We start from the raw sequence: 27,655 nt of genomic DNA on the forward strand, positions 1-27,655 counted from the left end.
TTACTCCCTAAAAAAGTAACTAATTGCATTAGTTAGTAGCTGAAACAAACCTTTCAAACAAATGCAGGAGAATAAAGTTCAACACACTTTTACTACAGCAATAAAAATAAAACAAAAAAGAAACATAAATGTGCTGTTTAACTAAAGTCATTTTTGCTTATTAGTATGACTGAATTGAAGGCTCATTGAAGGTCAATAGCAAAACATTGGTTATTAAAGTGAGATTAAATACATTAAGTACATTTGTGTCATTTCAAATATTTAATTATTGCGTTACTTTACTAGTTACTTGAAAAAGTAATCTGATTACATAACTCACGTTATTTGTAATGCGTAACACTATAATAAAACTAAAATAACATTGGACCATACAAACAAAAATAAAAAGATTGAGTCATGAACATGCCAAACTTTTATGCAAAATGCATTTATTAATGCCTATATGCAATCATTTAATATGCAAAAAACAACAATGCTTATTTACAGGGCTCAATATCAAGGCATGACCAAACTACATAGGAACAAAACAATCCCTGTCACATCAATGATTTTAAAACACAAAAACTTTCAAATGAGAAAACAAAGGGGAAAGACCAAGAGGTTTGCAAACACGGCACAGAATAAGATCAGTCCAGTATGGCATATTTTACCCAGAATCAGCTGTTTGTGAGGTGTTCTACCAGGAACTGAAGTCTCCAAAACCTGTCCTGCCTTTGTGTTTCTTGGCTGGAGCTTCACTAGTGGAGGGTTTGTCTTCATCAGGGTGGGAATGTTTCCTGATGAAGGAGAGTTAAAGTTAATTAGGTTTGTGTAACTGATTCAGTAGTGATTATGCGAGTCCGACATCAGCAGTTTGTTTGGCACGTTTCAGAGCACAATGTTTTGTGAATCTGTCAAAGTAAATGCAGACCTTGCAAAGAGGCTGTTATTGAAGGAAACCAAGCTGGAACTTGAACATAATTCTTATTACTCATTTCACATGCAGAGGTTAGCCAATGACAGAATTCTTTTACATAAAGTGGTCTTAAAGGTACAGTGGCACAAACAGCCTGTTTAAATCAATGTTTCATTAAGGGTGAAAAAAAAAAGGTTATGCATTTAAACACTTTGATTTTTTTTAATCCATTTATCATTTTTAAATATCTTCCCTCTATCATTTTCTCCTTTCATCTTAAAGAATCTCAATTGCCAGATCTTTGAATTATTTTGAGCCTATTTAAGTATCAATATTTACCATGGTAAATATTGGCCAAAATTAAATTCATAGCAATAATTTGAGAGTCAATTTGACCAGAAATATTGCAAAGACGGAAAACAAAGTTCCTCAAGTTGCTGTAGCTTGCGAGATTCTTTACACCAATTTGGGTTAGTTAATTTATTTTGCTTTGATGTTGAAGATTCAATAGCGACAAAAAGATGTTTTTTGTAACCCTGTGTGTGTGAGATCCAGATCTCAGGTGTGAACAGCAGGTGTTCACATTGCTCTGTATGTATGTGTGTGTGTGTGTGTGTGTGTGTGTGTGTGTGTGTGTGTGTGTGTGTGTGTGTGTGTGTGTGTGTGTGTGTGTGTGTGTGTGTGAAACAGTAGGGTTGTAAGGGATAATTAGATCTCCTGCCATTCTCTGTAAACTTTGCTTGTATCCTGAGCCCTGCTGTGGTGTGGGACAAACCCCTCACCAGTGACACACACATTTGTCATGATATGACTTCATACATTAGTCCAGGGATCGGGAACTTTTTTGACCAAAATGATTTCAATTTTCAACATGACATCATGACTTTGCGTAAACATACACGCCACTTTCAAGTCAAGTGGCGTGTTATCTATACGCATTTTGAGCTATCAGCGTGTATGTCCACGCCGAAATCTTTTGCGTGTATGTCTACGCCATTAAATGTCCGATTGATTCCGCGTGTATGTGTACGCCGTTAAATGTCCGAGCGAAACGAAGCAAAATCTATATCTACATCTGTGGAGCGATCTTTTTTTTCCTAGGATGGTAGGAGAACACTCATAAATGGTATTAACCCCAGTGACGGGGTTGGGGTAGGTCATATATCTATATATACATAATACAGTAATATAACTTTAAGTCAAAGGCGTTGATAAACACGCTGAAATGCGATTATGCGTGTTGATAGCACGCCAAAAATGGAAATACGAATTGGCGTGTCATACATACGCCATTTCATGAGATCAGTCTGCAATTTTTTCAATTTTTGTTTTTTTAATTTTTGGTAAATGCATTTTTGAAAAAGAGCCACATCAGAAATAAATAAATTAAGTATATATATTTCGTTATTAATAACTTAAAACAATAGTATCCACTGAAAGCTGGGCAGATTATTATAATAGTTGGATAGATAGATGGATAGATAGATAGTGTCGTAGCCTATCTATCTATCTATCTATCTATCTATCCATCCATCCATCCATCCATCCAACCATCCATCCAACCATCTAATTATCCATCTATTCATCTTTCTATCCATCCATCCATCCCTCCATCCATCCATCCATCCATCCATCCATCCATCCATCCATCCATCCATCCATCCATCCATCCATCCAACCATCCATCCATCTAATTATCCATCTATTTATCTTTCTATCCATCCATTTATCTTTCTATCCATCTATTCATCTTTCTATCCATCCATTTATCTTTCTATCTATCCATTGCCATTTTTTTTGTCTTTTTGTCCAGAAAAATTACAAAGACAAACTCTAATTTCCTCATGTTGCTGTAGCTTGCAAGATTCTTTACACCAATTCAGGTTCAATAGTTTTTTTTGCCTTGATGATGAAGATTCAACAGCGACTGAAAACACATTTGTGATCCTATAACCTTTTGATAAATAATAACAAATAACTTTTATTTTCAGAAATCAAACAGTGAAATATTGCTTTTAATAAATAGCTTGTTGTGGTAAATATGAGGATTACCAGAGCAAATTTCAAAGGACTATAAAAGTCCACAGACTTCATGTACTCAGAATGAATTACTTGTGTGCTTGCAGGAAAGGTTCTGGTAATGTAACTCATATTTATTACCTTAATAATGATCATTATAGAGGTAATAAATATGAGTTACATTACCAGAACCTCCTCACTGTTGTGAGACAAAAAGTTGTGGATTTTCAACCGGAATAAATCAATGCAATATCTTGCAATATAAAAAGATCAAAGAAGTCTTTGGTGGTCATATTCTGCAACTGTGCATCATCACAGATGTGTGTGAACTCACGTGGCAGCCATGTTGATGTATTTGCCCACTCCTGGTTTGAAGACTTTAGGCTTGTCCTCTGTTTTTGCTTTGACTGAAGCAGAAGTTTGCGCTCTCTCTTCCTCCTGTTTCTGTGCTTCCTTCTCTCGCTCGGCTGCAATCTAAACACACACACACAGTGTCACATCGACTGCATGCCATGAAAACAACAAATACGACATTGACTACATACATGCACATAAATGCTGACCTGTGCATCGGCTTCCTCATACGGATCCACAAATACTGAAGCGCTCAGCAACTTTATCTCAGACTGAGAATGTGAAACAGAAACAGAGATTCAGACTGAGAAAAAACACTCTTCACCAATTAGCATGCTGTTACCGTTTAAGAAATAAAAAGTACTAAAAAAATTACAGAAGCAAAGTATTCAAAAACTCTGTTGCCCCAAAGCAAAACATGAATAAACATGAATAAAAGCATGAATAAACGAGTCTTTTTAAATTTAACTATTTTCTCTTTTGGCCTTCTGGGATTTGAAAGCAGGTGGAAAAATATAAACAAACAGGAGGTGCCATGAGTCAACATAAAGCATGTTGCACAACCCTACACTGCTGACAAGCGCTTCTGCAACCGAATCATACATTTCTGATGCCACAGAAGGGGAATAAAATAACCTTGGGTTTGTCTGTCTTCGGATCACTTTCAACATTCTCCATCGCTGTGAGAGCCTCTAAACCACCAACCACTCTAAAAGAGAATAAAGAGAGGGAGTAGTATTCAGTGCCAAGTGGTGATAATATCACTAATGAGACTGGATCAAACCCTTTCACTGTAGCCAACCGTATTTGAACAGCTCTCCCCAAAATGAAAATTATGGAATTTACTTTAACTGTTATGCTCCAAGAAGGGCGAAAAAGAAATAAAGGAATATGATTTAAGCAGTCCATATGATTGATTTGCAATATTTTAAGTCTTGTAAAATTATACAAGGGCTATGTTTTTAATATTATTATTAACTAAAACTATTAAAATCGTTTTCAATCATAGAAATAAAGCTATAATACGTATATGTTGCCTTAGTTGACAACTAACTAAAATAAAATTAAACTGCTAATTCAAAATACTAATAAAATATTAAAAATAAAAATACTAAAATAACTCACTTTCAACCTGGTTTTCAGTGAATAATGACTCAAACTTCAGTCCCACAAAGCTATCAAATGTATTCAAATAGATTCGTAAAATTGCGCAAAAGTTGTATGAATTGCTTTTGTGGTAATTTCTTGCTTTTTGCTGTTTTTGGAGCTTGACAGGACCTAGTCACTTTGCACTTTCATTATATTCCTTCTTTTGGGTTTCACAGAAGAGTCACACAGGTTTAGAACGACATGAGGGTGAGTAAACAATATAAGAGTATTCTCTTTTTTTTTTGGTTAACTGTTTAACAAACAAGTATCTGTAGTTGAAAAGTTAAAAAAAGTGATGATTCAGTGCCAAGCTGAGATAATATCTTGGATCAAATTCGATCCAATTTCTACATTTTGAAAGACAGCAGACAAATTTATAATGTGCAAAAAATTTTTTAGATATATGCGCACATGCTGTGTACTTTCTCTCTTTGCACAGCTGTTCCTGTGGGACATTTCCTCTTTAAGAGGAGCTCAGGTTTCTAGGTACCCCATAGGCTGAGGCTCGAGGGGCGAGTGTGTGCGTTCTCACTGCACGTGCTCAGTAAGTGCACGGACTGTGTGGGGTGAGGGGTGCATGAGAGTGTGCACAGCAGTTTAGTCCAGGCTTATGCTGACAAGCCTCTGAATTCCACAGCTAGAGTCCAAGGGTTTCCACTCAATGCCAAATGGGCAAAGACTTTCCCTCAGAGTGAAAGTGTGTGTGTGTGTGTGTGTGTGTGTGTGTGTGTGTGTGTGTGTGTGTGTGTGTGTGTGTGTGTGTGCTGGAATGTTCTGATTCAACAGAAGACAAGCTTTCCCCCAGGAAGGACCAAATGAAGAAAATACCAAAAATGGTACCCCAAAATAGCTGTATGATGTCGAGATCCATTTTTACCACTCAGGACCAGTGAGAAACTCATTCACAGCTGCAAACAGCTATTGATGCACTCTTGGGTCTGAGGGATGTGAATGCACACAGGTCAAATCTATTACTGAGACAAAGCCATAAATAAACGTACCTTCCAAACACAGTGTGTTTCCTGTCCAGGTATGCGCACGAGCGGAATGTTATAAAGCTGAAAGAAAACAGGAAAAATATTCTCATGTAAACCGAGAGTTTTCGTAACAGGGTAAATTTATATATAAACTGGATTTGTATTTAATGAGCAAAACACCAGTGCTTGTAAAGGAAAACAAAACAAACAAAAAAACAGTGTTGAAGATTAAGGACATTTTTTGATTCTTCCCATTTGTCATTGCTGGTTATTAAGGGTTAAATGCAAGGGTAAATTCATATTTAAATTCGATTTGTATATATATATTGAGCAAAACACCAGTGCTTGTAGAAGCAACACAAATTTGCTGGTTATGAAGGGTTAAATGCAAAAAAATCCATTCTCAATAAGTATGCAAATACCATAAGAAAATCAACAAGAATTCAGTATCCAAATACTAGAAAGAGGGTGTTGGCTAGATTTAGAATGCAGAACATTCTATCAATCTTCAAAACCAAATCCTAAATTTCTCTAAAACAGGTTTATAAAAACCAAAAGTAGCCTAAAGTGGCCTATGATCCAAAGTTTTAATGGTGTCTGTATGATCCAAAGTTTGGGCTGAAATAATTGGAGATGTGTAATACTTAAGGGATTTAGAACAAACTCAAACCAGAATGTTTGGTGCTGCCTGACAATCACCGTAATGAGCCGATGAAACATACTCACAACTGGGATTTATTTGTGTTGGGTCCTGAGTTAGCCATGCTCAGAATCCCACGACCCGTGTGAGACAGATTAGGCCTGAATTCATCCTTAAATGGCTTTCCCCAGAAAGACTCGCCTCCTGATATACACAGCGACAGAAAGAGGATCGACAGGAGGGAAAAATATGAATATTAAAGATTTGTATGAGATTAAGAGAAACACATCATGACACCTGGCCAATAACAACCCTGCTGCATGTGCTATCACGTCTGGTATAATTGCACTGGAAGAACAAATCCAGAGATGTAGCACAACACAAAAACAACCATTACATTCACACACACACACACACACACACACACACACAGAAACACATTAGTTTAAATGTAGTGTCATTTCTACACTAGATTGCACCAAACAGGATTGCAAAAACATACTTTGGTTTCCAGATAAGGCTCAGGTCCCTCATTCAACGTCTTTGGGGTTCATGCCAAATGATGGTGAGGCAATTTACATACTAGATGTCAATAGGTTTATTGGTTTGTGCAAATCACTAATTCTTAGAATCAGCAATATGCTCAATTGAAGAAAACATACACTACCTTTCAAAAGTTTGAAGTCAGTCAAATTTTTCTTTACTTAAGAAATGCTGCAGTAAATTCATCAAAAGTGACAGTAAAGACATTTATAATGTTAGATATGTATAATGTTATAACTTTCTATTCATCAAAGAATTTAAAGAAAAAATGCAGCACAACTGTTTTCAACACTGATGATAATAAGAAATGTTTCTTGACCATCAAATCAGCAAATTAGAATGATTTCTGACGGATCATGTGACACTGAAGACTGGAGTAATGATGCTGAAAAGTCAGCTTTGATCACAGGAATGAATTATATTTTACAATATATAAAAATAGAAAACAATTCATTTTTTATGAATAAATATTTCAAAATATTGATGTCTGCGCTGCATTGATCAAATAAATGTAGCATTTGTGAGCATAGGAGACTTCATTCAAAAACAATCTTTTAAAGGTTAGCAGTAATCTGACGATTCAATTCTTCCTACAGATTTTACACTGAAATATTAAAGCCGTTCAACTAAACTTGACCCAGATTGTCTTTCTCAATCACTTCAATTCATTTATAAAATGAACCCAGCGCCACATGCACAGACACCATGCATCGTCTTGTGCCACCAGAACACCTCATGCCAAAGGCCTCCAAATCAGGTCCAGTAATTAACGCTTCATCACGCTCAATCAAAAGCTCTGCTGGATGCGGCTCTCTCAGCGTGTGTGTGCTGAGGCTGACATGAGACGCTGCTCAACTGCAGGATTTCTGTGACACCTGCACCTACTGAATTCATGCGAGTTTGAAAATCTTTAGTACTTCTTATGAGTCGCCGCACATGATTCTAGATGTAGAAGAGCAGGAAGGTGTTTTAACGTCCAGCAGCTGCTGTCGTTGCGATGGCTTTACAGCGCACCAATCTACCTCTGAAAACTCTCCACGCCCTCATAAACATTCCCCAGGTGACATTTCTGCATAATTTATGCCCTTGCTGACATTTCCTACCCCCATGACACAGACTTGATTAAAAAGGGAGGGAAAAAAAGGGTTATAGGAAGTGAATGAAAATCAACCGGACAGAATAACAAGGCTGACATGATTAAAAACAATGGCAAGAAAAAGTGATTTATTTATTCATTCATTTTGAGCACCTAAGGGACTAACTCCAAAGGTAGAGGGTACCAAAATCCAAGTTTAAAACCAAGGATCTGTGGTATGCTGTGGATTAGAAAATTTAGACAACACTAGAAGTCTATGGGCCAAACATATTACAGCTGTTGCCCCAAACACTTTTCTGAACGTATTGTTTTTAACTTTTTACAAACCAAGTTGAATCTTTTTTGATGAATAACAGACAGCAATGTATAGAACCTGTATTATTCCTTTAAATGATTTGAAAGCAGAGCTGAATAGTAATAATCAGAGCTGAATAAATCATTTTAACATTAAATTTAAGATTAATTAGTATTTTTTTTATTCCATTATTTTGCAATAAACAACAAATCATTTCCTCTGACTCATACATCAAAAAAAATAATTTCATACAAAAAGCTTCATGTTTGAGTCTGGCAGTGAGCAATTAAAAAAATATTTCAGATGAAAATATGTAACTGATTGTGATTAATATGATTAACCTGATTGTGGTTAATATGATTAACCTGCAAATCATGCAACTAAATTGATTATAAATGCAATTGTTGTTATATTGTTAAAACTATGGCTTTCAAACAATTAAGAGACTAAATACAGTACATCACAGCCGATGGCTGCCACAAAACTAAATGGAATTCAGGTTGTCTTCTATATTATAATATTTCAATACTATATTCTTTATCATATAGGAAAGATTTTATGAGCCTTTACTTATTTCCTTTCCTTTGCCAATCATACCTTTATACCTACACATACACATCTAAAAACGTCACAGATGTCAACGTGAGTTGTGATGTTTTCTGCTGCACTGATAAACTGCTGCATAAGAAGCCATGATTTAATTTTAAAGATGAATACAGCAGAATCATAATCATTGCACATTCATTCACAGCATAACAGAGCACCATTATTACAGAACGCAGCATCTCTTCAAAGGAACATTGTGTGATTTGTCACACTCGTGACTTCTTGTTGCAGCATCCAAAACACATTTGTATAATTTGGTTAATATTATCTATTTTTCAACTAAATGGAGGAAAACAGGGTGGCAGAACAAGATCAAAGCCTTCAAAATAATTTAACTAACATTTTTCTGAGTTACACACTCAAAAAAAATTGTTCAAAAACTGTCAATACACAGCTGTCTTTACAAAAGGTACACCTATGAACCTTATTTACCTCTAAAGATGCTTTAGTTCCTAAAAGTTTAACAATATACTGGTCATTCTTCTATGCAATTCAAACTCAAAATCACTTTAAAAGTATCAAAAGTGTCCATATAATTTTTGCATGTCATATAATACTTTTTTTTTAATGAAGAACAGCCTGAATTTTAAGTTATTTGTTGCAACTGGAATCATTCAAGATCAGAATTGGTCAAATTAGTGAGTAAATCACTCACTTTTTTGAGCAGTATAAACAGATTCATTAGATCTAACTGATTCCTTACAAAATTGGACATCACTCCTTGCCAAAGGAAAACTAGGATGAATTTTCAGTGTACAGCAACATACATTTTAGTCTGTCGCACAATCGGTATCATATGACTCAAGAAGACTGCTTCATCCAATATTAGGACGCTTCTATGGTGCTTTTTTGTAATTTTGTCCTTGTTTTGTTTGCTTTCATTATTTTGAAAAGAGTAATCAGGAAATTAGTTGAAAGTTCTTCTTTTGTGTTCTATAGAAGAAAGTCTTACAGGTTTGAAACAACATAATAGTGCGAGTAAATGATGATTTTCATTTTTGTGTGAACTATTCCCTTACAAAAAAGGGCATGTGTTTTTAATCGTTTAATTAACCTATTGTACATGGAGTGTCACATATAGAGAAAGATTGAGGACACTGCAACCTCTTCTCTAACATCTGTGAACATTCACTCAAATGACTAAAAGCACACATTTGGGGCAGGCAATCAACAGTTTGCTCTGATGCAAAATCTCTCCCTCTATTTGCACCTATTTTTAGGTCAAATGCAATAGCAAATCTTGTCTCAATGTGCGTGATAATGCACGAGTGAGAATGGCTGGAAGATAGAAGGTGCTTCTGACCTTCAAGTCTAATGCTCAACACTTTAAATTCACTCTCTGTTCATGAAAAATCATTCGGCCTACTTCCCTCTTCACTTCTTGCTCTCAATCTTTCTCTCTACACAAGAGTCTCAGGTGAGGCTGGTGCATTTTTTATGGGATTGAATTTTAGATGCAAACAAGACCATTCAAGGGAATAGAGTGCACAAGCTCTTTACCCTTTCTGTTCCTCAGTTGAACCTGCAGATTTTAACACTCATGACCACAGGAAAACATCCCTCGCAAATGTGCACCAAAACAGCATTCAAAAAAGCGTAGGTCATATTGTCTAGACAGCTCAGCAATGAAATTCTCATCTGATCAACTGAATATGAAAAAGAAAGTCAACCCCTAAATTGTTTTTTCATTTTATGAAAGACTAAACATCCTGCAATTGTTCACACTAGAAAAACCTTTTCTGATCACAAAAAAATGTGCATGAGTCAACCAGTTGACTTAGATTCGAAACTAAAACGATGTATTCAATTAATATTTTGCACTTAAGTGAGGGTCAGTGCCATATTTAACTTGTTGTGAGAGTCTGAAGACAGTAACGGGGGAGGACCATGTTGATGTTAAAATGATTACCTGTACCAGTCCCTGTAGGGTCTCCTCCTTGAATCTGAAAACAAAGAATAACAAAAAACATTAATATGCCACATTTTCCATAAAACAAAAAAAAAGCAGTCTACTTCAATTACTATTGATGTACCGGTCAAGTTTTTTTGTGCCCCAATTCGATCAGAGACAGAGTTATTGAATATTGAGTGTCTGCCGATACAGACCCGATCCGATCTGATACTTGTAATTTTCCAGTACTTGGTGCACACTTCAAGTCAAGTTAAGTTTATTTATATAAAGCTTTTTACAATACTGATTGTTTCAAAGCAGCTTTACAGTGATAACAGGAAAATAATGCCACAAAGTTTGCATTATCTATACACATGTACTTCAAACACAAGTGTGTTTGTGTGTGTGTGTGTGTGTGTGTGTGTGTGTGTGTGTGTGTGTGTGTGTGTGTGTGTGTGTGTGTGTATATATATATACACAAACATTTTGTGAGAATCACCCTTCAATCTGACAGTTTACTTTGCTAGATATAGCAAATGATGACTATATAAACACGTTAAAAAAGATAAATTATGCATTCTTAATCACACTCTTAAGCTAATCACGATTAAATATTTCAAACTTTTGACAGGCCTAATATATATATATATATATATAAATATATATATTGTATATAAAATGATTGGTAGTTATCTAACGCTAGCAAACACACATTCAGACACACACTGAATATACTATAGGAAAATGTTACATTTAAGGTAACATTTTAAAATAAATGAATTAAAAGGCAACATTTTAGAATAATAAAGAGAAACTTATTTACCATAAAATTTCGAATAGAGCGGTGGAATACTGTGCCATCATAATATCCTTTCTTACACAGTTTAATAAAGTTTTCTCCTGCCTTGGGGACCTGCAAGGAAAAAACAAAACAAATATCAGTTTTGATGTCAGAAAATGTGATTTATAAAAATGGTTTGTCATTATGATAACACTTGCATAGCAGCACGAGGGCTTGAAGAAATTTTTAAACATTTACAAATACTTTGTTGACCATACAAATCACATGAACAATAAAGCAACTCTTCTGAAGCTCTTTTGACTCGAAGATGAACCCACTGAATCTATAGGAACTAGGAAAAAAGTAAAAGCTCTTACAGTGGGTGAATCTAATGAAACCGGTCAAGAAAACATCCAGTTTAATGTTTAACCCCAAAATTAAAAGTAAACAACAAATTAGAAAATATTAAAAGAAATTAGAAATTTAAAATAAAAAGAGAAATCCATTTCGGACAATTAGGATTTTTTTTTCATGGAGACATTGATAATTAAGCACAATTGACCCCATTTTGTTTCTAAACAAAATAAACAAAAGCAACCTCATTACTGCAATTCGGAAAAAAAAAAAGAATTATTTAAAATAATTATTAAATGTTAAAGTATTTATACATCATTACACAATGTAGTGCACTAAATAAATAAAAAGTCTGGGCAGGAGGATTTTATATTATATTACAACAAAAAAAGCTTAATTATCATGAAAATAAATTACAAACAACAATGTAAGATCTTAAAGATCTTTAAATAGGATACATTTTTTCTTTATGCAAAATAAATGTTATTCTTAATTTTTCTTATGATATTTGGGGTGAAATGTATTATATTTCATCAAGAAATTCAACCAAATTAAACAGGACTCCCAAACATTCACATTATTGAAACTACAGGTGGCAACTTTAAATCATTATGCTTCTGCGTCAACTCCACGGCGTAGCTATGCCGTCACTCCTACGGCATCGTGGCCGTTTTATGGTTCTGCGTCAGGTCGAGTTGCATCGCAGTGCATCTGACCAATCACAGCCCTTGTGGTCTGCGTCGCCTCGACGCGTAGTTACAAGTTTTTGGAGGTGCACGTCGAGCTACGGCGGAGGGGTTCGCGGCGACGCAGAGGGGTCTGCGGGGGTACGCCGTCGATTCGACGCAGAAGCATAAAACAGGCTTTACTTCAGATTGTGACTTAATTATTTTTAAACAAGCCTCTCAAATCCCTTGTGTTCTACCAAAAGGACGTCTGTGGGATATAAAGGCCAATAAGCAATTAGGTTTGTCTGCAATACATCTGGCATCTTTGAATGTATTTTAAACTGCTACGTTATTTGTGAAGAGAAAGGCTTGATTATAAGATGCTGTTTAAAAAAACCATAGCACTGAAAGTTTAAGGAGTTGATTCCTCTCCCGCTGTGAAAATGTTTATTTGTTAGTTTCTATGGCGATCAGACATCCCTCTCTTCAAATAAAACCTCAGAGTCAATAAACTGATTTTGTGCTCAGGAAAGACATTGGGAGATGCAGAAGCAATTTCCACATTAAAGTTTTATAAGTTACCCTGAGAGGAGGTCAAGTATGGAAACTTGTTTTTGCCACTGAATAAAAATTAAAAAGTAATTGCGCCATTTTCTCTCACAATTCTGACATTTTTTCTCAGAATTGCAGGATATAAACTTGAAATTGCGCGTTATAAAGTCCAATTCTGAGGACAAAAAAACATGCAATTTTTTATATCATGCAATTCTGAGAAAAAGTCAATTGCGAGAAAAAAAGGTTAAAATTAATAAAAAAAAATTATTCTGTGGCAGAAACAAGCTTCCATAGTCAAGCATCTCAAGACTTAAAAACATTTAAGATTTAAATGTCTCACACTCATGCATGAAAAGCACACAGACACACAAAACACCTACAAAAATAAAGTTGTCAAGCTTGATCTCAATCATCTGCTCCGTAGACCTGACATTGTTACATAACCGGCCACAAACACATTCCAATCTAAATGCCACTTAAAGAAAAGAAAAAATGCTGTAAGAAGTACATCCTTGACAAGAAGGAATTTGTATATAGGCAAATGAAAATGAAAATAAGAAAGCATATTTTGATTACATCAATAAAGCCTACTTTAGACCATTAAGATTTTCTGCATTGACTTAATTTAAAAAAATAATAATATCCACATTTACCTGTAAAAAAATATTACCAAAATAAATGTATTGTGTGTAAATAGGCTACATATGGTATTGTTTGTTTCATTTTAGGAAGTCACTGTATTAAGTCATAATTTTATTTCTAACAGTAATACATTAATGATTCCTTAAATGTTATTAAAAGCAAAATAACTTAATATTTTTTAAGGTTTCATTTAAATTTTTTAGCAATTCTGTTTTGTTTAGGAGTGAAATGTGAACATCATGACGTTTGATCTTGACATTTGTCTTATCCTTTCATTAGATTCAGTTAGTCAAAAAAGGCCACTACTTTGTAAACATTGCACCACAAATAGAATAGCGGGAGGGAGGGGAAGAAAAAAAGGAGGGTCATTTTCTTATTAATGTGACCTTCTCTTTATCCTGATTTGACAAGCACACAGCCAATGAAAATACTAGGACTATGAGGACCATGAAATGCTGTTTCTGTGTCCATTAGGCAGTGTTTACCTTGGTTCCCAAGTCACACTGACACACACACACGCTTCTAAAGGGTGTGTCTTATACTGCACATTAAGCTGGAATAGTACAAAGACTTCAGGTCTTAAAATGTGTTCCCGTTTCCCTAAACTTTAGTTAAAAGTCAATCTAAAATTCAAGGAATTTTAAAACCAAATTAGGTCATTTATCATGTGGCCTTGTGAAGGCTTAAAGGGATAGTTCACCAAAAAGTGAAAATTGTGTCATCATTTACTCACCCTCAGGTGGTTTCAAACTGTTATGAGAAGAGAACAATATTTTAAAGAATATGGCTAACCAAACAGAAAAAAAAAATTACTATAGAAGTCAATGGGGCCATCAACTGTTTGGTTATCGACATTCTTCAAATATCTTCTTTTGTGTTCAGCAGAAAAAAGAAATTCATACAGGTTTGGAACAACTTGTGAATTTTCATCCCTTTAATGAATCTGCTGCTTTTGTGCAAGACTGAGCCAAAGCGTTCAAGTAAAGTGATATATTAGTGCTAAAATGCAAAAAACATAAAGTGATTTAAATGTACAGAATCTTATAATTAAAGTCAGTAAAGACCAAGCTCACCAGTTTCTCTGTGCCGTATTAAAGTGGAACACTAAATGATAGATATATAGTGATTCATGAGCAGCTTTGACCCAGGAGTGAGAGCCTGGCACACGCTCTCACATAAATAAGAACAGGGACGCTGCATCTGCTTCGCTGAGGAGAGAGAACTATGGGTACGCTTTACTGCCAGCACAAGGCCACAGCCAACACAATTTCTCAGAGGAAGTGTTTTATGGCAGGGATGATTTTACAAGCTCAGTGGGATACAGAGCACATCAAGGAAAAGAAATGAGTAGAGAGGAGACGCATTAGAAACGGACACAAAGAATAAAGAATAGAATCTGACATTAACAGCAAAAACAGAGCAAGGAAAACAAGACAACATAAAAATGAGAAATAGAAAAATAGAGTGAGTCAACCTATATAGGTCAGCAGTTGCAGTGTGACACTCTGAATGGATGAATTATGCATTATGTAAAGACAAGACGGCCTGTAGACCTGTAAACTACATACATCCTTGCTCAATCTATAAATATCGGGACCAGTCTGTATTCTTTTAAAAGTGTCTGCAGTTAGTCTAAATTGGAGTTTAATTGTTTTCCCCTGGTTTCACGGACAAGGCTTAAGACTAGTCCTAGAGTAAACTGACATATCAGACCTGCACTGACATATCTAAAAAAAAATGTCTCTGCCATTGTTTGGTCTCAAGATTCACAGCAGTAATGTTTCTTCTAAAGCATGTTTACAAAAGCTAATTAAATGTTAATTGAACTAAGCCCTAATCCTGACTTAATCTAAACCCTGTCTGTGAAACCGGGCCTATTTATAGCAAATTTCCTGCATTGACTAATAGAAAGATTTTGCTAAAATTATGCACCTTTAAGCCAGTTAAAAATGTGTATTTACAAAATACAAACCATAAAAAATATATATAAAAAAACAAGCACATTTTTCAGCACAAGCACATTTTTCAACCAAATCAGTTCATAAAGTTTGTTAGGTTTCAAAATGTAAAACAAATTATACATTTTAAAAGTAAGGGGTTGCTAAGATTTAAAAAGTTTTTAATGTTAATTTTTTCAATGTAAAATAATTTTTTGATAATTTTTTTAAAATATATTTTAAACGATAATTAAAAAGTTTGTTTCATGATTTTTAAAATAGAAAATTCAAAACAACATCATTTATTTGGATTAGAATTTTTATAAATGTCTTCGTCTCTTTCGATCAATTTAATTTTGAACAAAAGCATTAATTTATTTAAAATAAAATCATACTGATCCCAAACTTTTGAACTGTAGTATAAATATGTAAATATTTACTACCACACTTGGTGGAACATTTTAGCATGTTTATTTTTGATATAAATTACATGGGGTTCATTTGCAATGATATTGCAAATAAATTGTTCATTTAAAATAATTGGAGAAAAAAAAGTAGCACAAGAAATGTCGAGTTAGTTGTTTGCAGATGCAGCTTGCTTTGGTATTTTGTATCTAATGCATTGAAATTGAGACATGTGACTTAATTGTCCAAAAGTGGACCACTGTATACAAGCAGAGTTGTTTAGGCATCACACACTGTTTAATTCTTCTCTCATTCCTTCACTCTGTAATTAGTCAGCTCTGGCCTTGCTCCGATTAAATGTGACAGCTAACAAGGTGTCAAACAAAGCCAGGAAAATCTAATTCAAATGATGAACACAAATGGGGACACGCAAAACAATGTTTATATAAAAATAACACTGAAAAGAAATCTTGCCCAGTTCTGCTTGGACTCAATGCATGAAAAGTTGAAATCCACCCTATGCACAACCAAGGTTTATTAGTGTTCGACCATTTCACATAGCGTTACCTTATCACAGTGTAACTCCACATTCAGGTCTCCTTTGTTTGTGTGCAAGCGCACATAGCCTTTCTTCTTAACGTACTGGTAGCGAACGGCATCGTCTGCAATAGCATCTGAAAACACAAAGACAAATATTTTCATTCTTTACATTTATGAATGACTCTGCTGCAGACAGTATTGACAACATTTATGTATCATAATAGCCTTAAACTAATCTGAAAGAGAATGAACAGGTATGCAGGACAGATTTGACAGCTGCAAGATGATTTCCTGAGGTATACTGAATCCAGACTCACTCGAAAAGGAGTGTAAATAACAAACCAGGACTAATACTAGGCAGGAGTTTCAGGTATTGCAATGATGCAATGTTATGAAATGCATGCAGCAACTTCCCAGAAAAAAGGGAAATTATGTCATTTGTTGTGTGCATCAACAGTCATGATGACATTTACAATTGCACATTTAGAAGACTCTTTTACCCAAAGTGACTGTGGGCATTACCAGCAACATAGCTTAATGGAGTCAATCAGAATCAGCAATCGGCTCAAATAGCACAGTAACAAAGAGAGGGAACCATGAGAAGACTAAAAGGAAGCTCGTGACTTGGCCATCTATGGATTAGAATCAACTATGACCCATGGACCAGCTGATGCATTTCAAACAAAAATGGTCTGTTCCTATCAGATTTGTTTGGTACGAGTAAGCAGGAAAAACATGTTTAATTTCCATTACCTGCTTCATGGGTGGTGGCAGGAGCCATAGCTGTAGATGTGAAGGAGGCAGACACTCTTCCAGTGGAATAGTGAGCCTGAAAGAAGAGAGACAGACATGGTTTACAGATAAGACAATCTAGAGAAGACAAAATAAGCCCCAACACCTCCATCCCAAACGACTACATGATCTTCATATGCATGACATCACTCTTACACCTCCTAACGAGTCTCCTGATCACATTTAATAATAGTGTTTCATCACCAATTCATTATGAAGACAGACAGACAGGAGGATATGTTCATTGATTCCTGTGGGGCAATTCAGGTGTGTTTGGATGTGTTGATGTTTATGTGCAGCAGATGTGTCTTCTCAACAGGTCTGTGTTTCCAGCGGACTCGCTAATAATAGTTAAAAATAGGCTTTTTGGTATTCAATAGAATGAATTTAAAGTGATAAACTAAGCTACCACTCAAAAGTTTGGGGTCAATAACATTTTCTGAAGGAAGTCTCTTATGCCTTCCAAATCTGCATTTATTTGACCAAAAATACAGTAGGAAACAGAAATATTATTACATTTTATTATTTAAAATAACTGTTTCCTATTTTAATATATTTTAAAATGTAATTTATTCCTGTGATAGCAAAGCTGAATTTTCAGCGGCAGTCTTCAATGTCATCTTTCAGAAAAATGTCCATTATCAATGTTTAAATCAATTAAATAAATTGATTTTTTGGATCAATTGAATGTATCCTTATTGAATAATATTATTTATTTAAAAAAAATTAATAGGTTATATTCATAAATATAATTAATATAAAAAAATATATTTAATATAAACTTACTTGCCCAGGCATATGGTTGAGCTACCAATTGATAGTACCTTGTTAGTACGAGTGATTTTAGCATATTGCTATACAGGTGTTCTGGGTGGTTTCTTACTGACTCGTGTAGTTTAAATATAAAAGTCAGATCACTTTACACTCTAAATCTATCACATTTGGTTGAAAACAGTTATTTGGGATATTATAGTTGCCCTAGTATGGTGTAGAAATAGCAAAGCTAAATCAGTAGGAGAGTGGGCTTGAATGCCAGTCTATTTCAGCGTCACAATACCAATCCAGCACAGCTAGGGCTGAAATAGATTGCCATTCATGCCAAAAGTCGAGCCAATTACACTGTGAATGGGCTGAGCAAGAAAAGCTAATATAGCTGAAAGCACAGGGCAGACACACTCCAACCTGGGCTAAAAGAAGGCTTGAGACACGGCCACAAACACACTTAGAACCACCGCAGAGAAAGTACGAAGGAAAAAAACTCATGATTTAGATACCAGGTATTGGTGCGGTGGGGTCATTACCCAGTAAGTGAACAATTGGTGTGATCATTTTAGAAAAAATTGACATGACATTCAGAGGAACTTCTTGAGATTCTTGCTCTGAGTGTGTGTGGTCGGTTAAGGGTCCTGTGAGGCGTTTTCTTCTGCTCCAGTTGCTGTGTGATGGTTGTAGAGTCTGAGAGGCAAATCACCTCGTAATGCACAGACACTTTTACATGCACGTACACACACACACACACACACAGACAGAGACAGCAAGACACGTCACTGTGACCCAAACAGCGCTGCACTGAACTGCTTTATCTGACCTCAAACACCTCGCAGGAGATCTCATTAGAACCCATTATTACCCATTACAATTATTGCACTAAAAGTAAGGGTTTGGTATGATTTGTAATGTTTTTGAAAGAAAGAATGTTCAAGAAAGGCAATATCTTAAAACACTCACAGCATTGAACTTGTCTGTTTTTTTGGTTTCTGGCTCTTTCATAGTGGAGGCCAACAGCTGATCTCCTTTATAGTCCCTATAGAGCTCCGCCAGGGTTTCTCGCGTCTCCAGGTTTGTGGTTTTCAGATGGTATCCTGGTTCCAGTTTGGCTTTCTCTTCATCTGTAGGGGAAGGAAAAATGGACAGGGGCTCATAAAAGTGACATCTCCAAGTCAAGTCAAGTCATCTTCATTTATATAGCGCTTTTAAGAATGTAGATTGTTTCAAAGCAGCTTTTCACAATCTCCACAATACAAGGCATCAGATTCACAAAAACACTTGGTATGATTACCTTATTTATCTGAAGCCTTTGTGTACACATATAAATAATACGGTTCAAAAATTAAAAAAATATATTAATTCAGCAAGGACATATTTAATTGATCAAAAGCTACAGCAAATACAAAACATTTATATTTTAAATAAATGCTGTTCTTTTGAATTTTCTAGAATTTTCTACCCATAATAGAATGATTTCTGAAGAATCAATAATGATAAGTCATGGGGCAGTCATGGCCTAATGGTAACAGAGTTGGACTGGTGACCCAAAGGTTGCTGGTTCGATTCCAGTACCGGCAGGAATATGACTGAGGTGTCCTTGAGCACCTAACCCCCAATCGCTCCCCGGGCGGCACTCAAGGCTGCCCGCTGCTCCGGGTGTGTGTATCCACGTTTGCAGTGTGTGTGTCTTCACTACTCACTACTCTGCTCCTAATGTGTGTGCACTTACTTGGATGGGTTAAATGCAGAGGTCAAATTCCAAGTATGGGTTACCATACTTGGCCATCACGTGTCACTTTCACTTTCACTTTCATTATTTTTTGGTAAATTTAATTGTAAAATTATTTGTAATCAAATAAATGCTGTGGTGAGTACAAGAGACTTTGAACAAAAACAAATGCATTAAACTGCATAAAAGTTTTCTGTTTTCAGTTGGCCCCAAGTTCAAATTCAATTCAATTCACATTTATTTGTAGTGCTTTTCACAATACACATTGTTTCAAAGCAGCTTTACAGAAAATGCATTTGGCCGCAATTTAGAGTGATCTATTATCAGAGGTAACTGTCTAAGTTATGCATTTCAGAAATGTACATATACAAATCAGTTAACTAAAAATGTACTAATTTAAATTAATGAATCAATTAAAAACTTACTTAAGCTGGACAATGACTTTCTTCTAGAGCTGCTGAACAGCCAAAACAATCTTTGTTGCATTAATTTCCTATTATCACTGTAAAGCTGCTTTGAAACAGTCTGTATTGTAAAAAGCACTATATAAATAAAGGTGACTTGACTTAATATAATGTACTATATACATTATACATAATATAATATATACAACTGTGGTTCCAATGAATTACACTGTGTATTATATGACATTATGAATACCATTTTAATGCATAAAGAATATTATAATGCATCATACAGGATTCAATAAAGTGCTACCATCCAGTCATATCTGAGGACGTTTCAAAGAAGGACCCCCAAAATAAAAACTGATTTTCAGGGTTTTTTGAGATTAAAAAGTCTAAGCTACACAGAGTAAACCAGCAACATCATGAGATCTGCTATAACAGCAGCGCAGACAGTGTTGCAGTGCTGTCAGAAATATGGATCTCTCCGGCTAATTTAAGACCGCTGGTCAGCGATTACAGTCTGTGATGACATACACACACATTATCTTGCATTCCTGTCATGATGGGTATCTTCATGGCCTTTTAAGTATGTCATGTTCAGGGATTCAAATTAATTCAAATAATTTGACAAATACACTCCTTTAGTTAATTCATTGTGCAACGTGAATCCATAACGAATTGCACAAAGTTCTACCTCGTTAACCACTTAATTTCCTTAAATCATCACAGCTGGGCTAATGCAAGTAATATGGCTACATAATTAAATTTAAAGAATGGTGACTAATGTGAAAATAGCACACCTGAGCCTGGAGCTAAATTATTCAACTCACAGGTTAAGTCTAACTAACTGACAGTGAGGGTTTTTTCTAGGGGTGGCACGATCCGCTTTTTTTGCCTCCGATACCTGGGACTCAGTATTGGCCGATACCGATCCGATCCAATACTAAAATAATAATTAAAAAAACAGTGCCAAATTACCTAATAAACTGTATCTGTATGCCTCACTGTGGGGAAGAGACTGGGATTATTCTTTTGTTAAAGGCATCAAAGCTTGACTTAAACATTATTTTCCTTACTTTGTAAAACAATACAGACAAAATATATACTATATAATTAAAATACATTTATTTAAAAATTTTAAGCGCAACTTTTTAATGAATCAGCAACATATGATACATAGATTGGACAGAACAACTAAGGCTATCAATAAACTGCCATTGCGCAAAAGTATTGTAATATGAAAGGCTACAATTCAGAGCGGCACGAAACCTTATGCGCATCCCGTGCGCAGAATGATGCGCTCGAAGCAACATGGAGTCACGGAGCGCAGCGCGTCGCATTGAAAAGTTCAAAGCACAAAAGTAAGATATACATATATTTCTTTATTTATTCATTAGTTTGAGCCTTTTAACAGTTTTAAATGTCAGTTAATGTGCGTGTTAAGAGCAATTATATCGCTCTCTACTCCAGTGTTGTGATCACTGAGGAGTTGTGTTGTGATCTAACAGACACCCGGTTGAAAGTAACATGTGAAACTCTACTCCAGCACGTTAAAGTCCTTTTATGCAAACCATAGACCTTTATCTACATATCTACAGTATAATAATAGGAACATTGACTCTTGGAGAGAGTTTCATCGTGTTGACTGTTTTACCCGAGCGCGACGCGCTGTTTGAGTTCTGAGAATGACTGACAGCCGCAGCGGAGGGAAGCACTTAGGTGAAGATTAATTTAACGATTTAAATCTGTACGGTACAGACTGTACCTCACATTAAACTATATGTAATGGCTTCAGAAATCTTGGAATACAGTACACGAAAACATTATAGTGCTTTATAATGTTTTTGTGCCTTTTGTGTTGCATAACAATAACATACGTAGGCTATACAATATCGGATCGGATTTGGATGGTCTCGTCTGGCGATACCCGATCCGGCAAATATTGCTAGTTTCGGAGCAATACTGATACTGAGTATCGGATCGGCGCACCCCTAGTTTTTTCTTCAATTATTAATTTGCAATCTGTGTTATTGTGGAATGCAGAAGCCAGAAAAGTGTCCTCTGTTGTAAACTGCATATTAGTGTTATTTTAGTGTTGTTTACTATTTTTGTATTAATCAATGTTTTGAATTAGCTTTTTTTTCATTTTAATTAGGGGCTTTAAGTTTTGTGTAATTTTGCCATTTGTATTAGTCTTATTTCTATTTAGCTTTCATTTATTTTATTTCAGTTTTAGTAATTTTAGCACGTACATATATTAAGTATACAAATATTAGATAAAAAAACTAATAATTCTTCTAAATTTCCTAAATCTTTTTTAGGTTTACATTATGTTTTTAATCTAATATTTGTAATTTATTTCAATAAACAAAAATAATTTGTAATAGTTTTGGTGTTGGTTAACAACGCAGGATTTCCACACCAAACACTACTGCATACTAAGAGTAAGAATAGTATGCTATCCTCAAAACAATCAAATCTTTGCCAAAACGAACTGAACATTTTGTACTGGGTTCAAAACACTGAACTCACCAGGGTCAAGGACTTTCATATTGTTTTTCACATGGAAGAAGTTAGAGACATTGAATTTATCCAGATTGGTAGGATCCTAGGAAATAAAGTGACAAAATTAGATGTTATATGACAACTTCAGATTTGCTGACAAACCATGCACAGATCATTATATACACACAATTGTTATAAAACGACTCATATCATATTTTTCCCTAAGTAGAAAGACAAGCAAACACTGTCTAATGAATTTGTTTTGGCAATGTTTTATCAGTTTAGTGTAAATGTTGCTGACTGGACAGTTCGGGGGCTTGTCTGCTGCAACACACAGACACACACAGACACACACAGACACACACAGACACACACACAAAAGAGAGTTAAGGACCTTCTCATCTCTCTCTCCTCCGCTCTTTTGCTTGACCAAATAGGTCAGACAGTGAAACTATACCTCAGCTCATTTCAATTTCAGTACTGCTTTTTCAGCTAAACTCCCACTCCCAACCATCTCTCTCTTTTCAAATACTTTCCCCCCATATCCTTTTAAAACTCCCCCAGCTTTCCCATCCCACGTGGCACCCAAAATAACCTCTGTGTCCGTCTCAAAAACTCTTTAACCCTTAAACTAAGCCACCCGACACCTCCCTGACCTGCCCTTACTCGAGCTCCAGGGATAGACACCTCCAAAGCTACCACTCTGAACCATATCAATCTAAAATAAATCTCACCCAAAAATAACTCAAAGTCCCTTTCTATTTCTCTGAACTCCCTATAACATCCCTGACCTAAAATAAACCATGCAAGGACTTTCTATGAATACTGGACACTGTAGCTCACATGCACACACACATAAAACACTGATTCAGCTCACAGTTTCTTTCACACACACCCACGTTTCCCTGGCTATCTGAAGACAGGCATACCATAGACTACTATACTTATATAAGGGCTGTCAATCAGTCCTTTTAACAGATTCTTTATTTCCACATTATTGCATAAAAATGCACAGGAAATGCAAACATAAAACTCTGTTAAGTCTGAACATATAACACTGTTCAAAGATTTGGGGTCAGTAAAAATTGTGTTTTTGAAAAACAGTCTCTTATGCTTGCCAAGACTACATTTATTTCATCAGAAAAAAAAAAAACCAGTAATATAAAATATTAGTACATATATTTTTTATATGATATATTTTAAATGTAATTTATTCCTGATTGCAAATCTGAATTTTCAGCATCATTACTCGAGTCTTCAGTGTCACATGGACCTTCTAATATGATGATTTACTGCTCAAGAAACATTTCTTATTATGATCAATGATGAAAACTTAATATTTTAAATGCTTAATATTTTAGTGGACCCCCCCCCCCCCCCAAGGATTCTTCAATGAATTGAAAGTTAAAAGAACAGCATTCATTTGAAATAGAAATCTTTTCAATCTTTTGTAACATTACAAATGTCTTTACTGTCACTTTTGATCATTTTAATGCATCCCTGCTGAATAAAAGTATTCATATTCTTACTGACCCCAAACTATTGAATGGTAGTGTACATGACCTACTGCACAGATCCTATCATGCCAGTGCCATGTATAGATTTGTTGACAGAAATCTGACCCATGTTACATAAGTTCTTACACTCAAATGGATTTACAGAAAGCTTAACACAACTTTAGACAGTCGCCACATGCTGATGTAATGTTTAATCCCATCTATATAGAAACAGGCTATGTTTGATTCATAAATTGTGCAGTTTCTCAATCAGTGCTTTATTGCCTGGTTCATTAAGCATGTTCATCGACAAAACAAAGCACAATTCACATTGTGACGATTTTATAGGTATCTTTGAGGTTGAGAACAAGTTTAGCTCTATTGATGGCATGCTGTCAATTGCCACATACAATAACTTAACCTTGATTTTTGTTTTGTTTTTGTCACAATCTGAGGGATGTGTTTGCAGTAATGCACTTACAATGAAAGTCAATGGGGCAATACATTCCGGAAGGTTTCAAAGCAGAAATGTGCAGCTCATATTTTTGTTAAAGGGTTTATATTACTTTGTTCTTCCAAAAATGTATTATTTCAGCTTTAAAGCTGTCCAAATATCCTTTAGTGGTGAGATGCTACACTTATTCCTGTGGGTGAATTTTTCTATAAGTTTCTGGAATTCTTGCAAAAGTTAACAGGTTTACAAGCTTTATGGTGTCATTAGTCATATGACGGGAGTTTAAAGATTCATTTAAAAACACAAACCTTATGTTAGCCTGTGGCCATTTTGGAACAGGGAGCATTAACATTTATATCCCGGTAAAATGCTTTGCCCCAAAACATCCACTATATGTGCTTTAGTGTTTGTTTGTTTTTTTCACAAACTTTGGGACCAGTGTTAAGTTTTAGGTAATTAAAAAAGTTCAAATAAACTGACGAAAACTACAAATTAATTAAAGCCATATAGAATTAATTAAAGCTACAAAACATTTATAAAACCAAACAACTTCAAATGAAAACTGAACATATAAAAAAAGGCCATTGGGGATATGAATAAACACTATAATAGCTGAGCAGATATTTATAATTGTTGAATGCAAATGATTCCTGTGTCTGTCAGCCTGACTGTCTCTCTCTTGATAGCTGTTAAACACTGTAGTGCATGTGAACCGGCTTCAACCTGACATTTCATGAAATCAAATAGACAACAAAGGGTTTTGATACACAGACAGCCACATCCAAACTAAAATTGAACTGGGTGATTGTTGTCCGAAACGCTAGTTGCTTGATACTGACTTGTGTCGAGGAAAGCTGTATTAAATCACAGCCATGCTAACATAACAGCACTCATGTCGTGTGACACTGCTTAATCGTCACTTTACAGTCATAAACACATAAACTGACTGTGTCCGTCACCTGTAGTGTGATGAGATCCTGGCGGGTGAAGGGTTCATCCGTCAGCAGGTCTTTATAACTCTTTGTCTTGATGTTGAGCTGCTCTACAGCCTAAACAAAACACACATTTATAAGATTTTTACTAATAATGTACACATTTATACAGTTAAAAGACAGTTAATGCATTGATTGAAAATTATTAATGTTTGCATCATATTAAAGGGAGCATGAACAACCGTATTTTCCTTGCACATTAGTATATACCTACGTTTTCCAACATGCATGGAAACTGAACAGCAAAAATTAGTAATTCATTGATGTGCTGTCACAACCACATTAACTTCAATTTCATCAAATGGATTCAGAAGACTTGCAATATAGTTCACGGGTCAAACTGACTACTTTTATGAGTTGAACATTCCCTGGCCACCGTGTTTGAATAGAACAGAGCAACAGTAACTTTATTAACTTTAACTTATTATCATTTGTGCTCCATGGAAGAAGAAAAAAAAAACTAAAAGTTTCTGTCAACATGAACAATTTACATTGATTAATAAAATAAAATATTTTTTTTCATCAATTTAAATTAATTAATTTGAATATATGAATTTATTATTCTATTTATTTAATGATATACTATACATTTAGAAATATTTATATAATATTTTTTGGATAAAACTAAATAATGACTGTTTTGGGTTCAAGAAACCTTGAAAAATATTACAAGTTGACTTGGAAGTAGAAGTAAATGCTACAGACGTGTAGACTACGGTCCCTTAAATTGCATGCAAAAATAACCTTTAAAACATTTCAGATGTAGGCTGTTTTACCTCATTAGAGAAAACATTCCCTGTGACTTTGTTGGTAACAATGTGAGAGTTGTTTGTGAACACTGTGTAGAGCACAGGACAGTGGTACTTCCCTAAAGTACAGGAGAGAAAGACAGAATATGCACAGTAGAGGACTTCAATCCATTATCTCGTCATTAGCACATATTGTTGTTGACGCAAGTCAGGTAAGAGGATAAAGAGCGCGCACACACAAACATATTTACCTTCACTGTTTTTGCTGAAGTTAAGCTTGATGAGGGATTTAGCCTCAAGCTTCTAGAGAGAGAGAGAGAGAGAGAGAGAGAGAGAGAGAGAGAGAGAGAGAGAGAGAGAGAGAGAGAGAGAGAGAGAGAGAGAGAGAGAGAGAGAGAGAGAGAGAGAGAGAGAGAGAGAGAAAAGTTAGGAAGTCTGTGACTATATCTATCAGACTTTGGCTCTCAGACACACCTACCTTTTCAATTATAATGTAATCACACCCTGTGAATGTCTAATTGTGTTTAATTATTTAGCATGAATTAATTGATTCATATAGGACAGGTTTGGGCGAAGATAAATCAAGGCACTAACTGAATACCACTCATTTTAAACACCATCACGCAATGCTGTGGATCTAGTATGATTTTAGAGAAAAGAAAAAGTTAATTCATGTGAGATTACAACAAAGATAGACTCCAGTTAATTAGCTAAAAGTGCTGGCCAGTTTTTTTTAGCATACAGAAAAACTGTAAAACGATATTAAAGGTGACGTACAACGCCATTCAAAAGTTACGGGTCAGTTAGATTTTTAGTTTTAAAAGAAATCAATGCTTTTATACAGCAAAGACACTTAGATAGATCAAAACTGACAGTGATGACATTTAATGTGTTACACGAGATTTCAGTTTCTTTAGTAAATGCTGTTGTTTTGAACTTTCTTTTCATCAAAGAATCCTGAAAAAAAAATATCACAATTTTCACGAAAATATTAAGCAGTACAACTGTTGTCAACATTGATATTTCTTGAGCAGCAAATCAGCATGCTTTCTGAAGAATCGTGTGACTGAAGACTGGAGTAATGATGCTGACAATTCAGCTTTGCCATTACGGTAATACATATTTTACTGTATTAAAACAGAAAAGTTATTTTAAATTCTAATTATATTTCACAGTTTTTACTGTATTTTTGATTAAATGAATGCAGCATTGGTGAGAAGACTTTTTACAAAATTATTTTAAAAATCTGAATGACCCCAAACTTTTGAATGGTTGTGTCATTTTTCAATGCTAATACAGCTTATCATTCATGTAAACCATAAGTAAACCATTTGCAGTTGAGTCTATTTGGTGTCGCTTGGGGTTTAAACTTTGTGACGAGGATTGTTCTCCCTGCGGGAAACATATAAACTGACC

At 35.1% G+C, this 27,655-nt stretch overlaps 1 protein-coding gene across 1 annotated transcript in view; it reads right to left on the minus strand.

The window, feature by feature from the left end:
• Positions 1-411: 411 nt before the first annotated feature.
• The window catches only part of ppil2 (peptidylprolyl isomerase (cyclophilin)-like 2), a 33,070-nt gene continuing 5,826 nt past the window's right edge, over positions 412-27,655 (minus strand). Inside the window, exons 6-20 of the mRNA XM_077241630.1 lie at positions 26,491-26,542; positions 26,267-26,358; positions 25,458-25,547; positions 22,576-22,651; positions 18,868-19,028; positions 17,101-17,176; positions 16,375-16,481; positions 11,289-11,378; positions 10,484-10,517; positions 6,121-6,238; positions 5,419-5,475; positions 3,905-3,977; positions 3,478-3,540; positions 3,249-3,388; positions 412-776 (exon numbers count right to left, since the gene is read on the minus strand). Coding sequence (XP_077097745.1) covers positions 677-776; positions 3,249-3,388; positions 3,478-3,540; positions 3,905-3,977; positions 5,419-5,475; positions 6,121-6,238; positions 10,484-10,517; positions 11,289-11,378; positions 16,375-16,481; positions 17,101-17,176; positions 18,868-19,028; positions 22,576-22,651; positions 25,458-25,547; positions 26,267-26,358; positions 26,491-26,542 — 1,329 coding nt within the window. The 3' untranslated portion in view covers positions 412-676. The remainder of the gene's footprint in view (positions 777-3,248; positions 3,389-3,477; positions 3,541-3,904; positions 3,978-5,418; positions 5,476-6,120; positions 6,239-10,483; positions 10,518-11,288; positions 11,379-16,374; positions 16,482-17,100; positions 17,177-18,867; positions 19,029-22,575; positions 22,652-25,457; positions 25,548-26,266; positions 26,359-26,490; positions 26,543-27,655) is intronic.

Source organism: Siphateles boraxobius, unplaced genomic scaffold, assembly GCF_051911475.1.
Source record: "Siphateles boraxobius isolate OS27281-9 unplaced genomic scaffold, OSU_SipBor_1 24, whole genome shotgun sequence".
Taxonomy (NCBI): domain Eukaryota; kingdom Metazoa; phylum Chordata; class Actinopteri; order Cypriniformes; family Leuciscidae; genus Siphateles; species Siphateles boraxobius.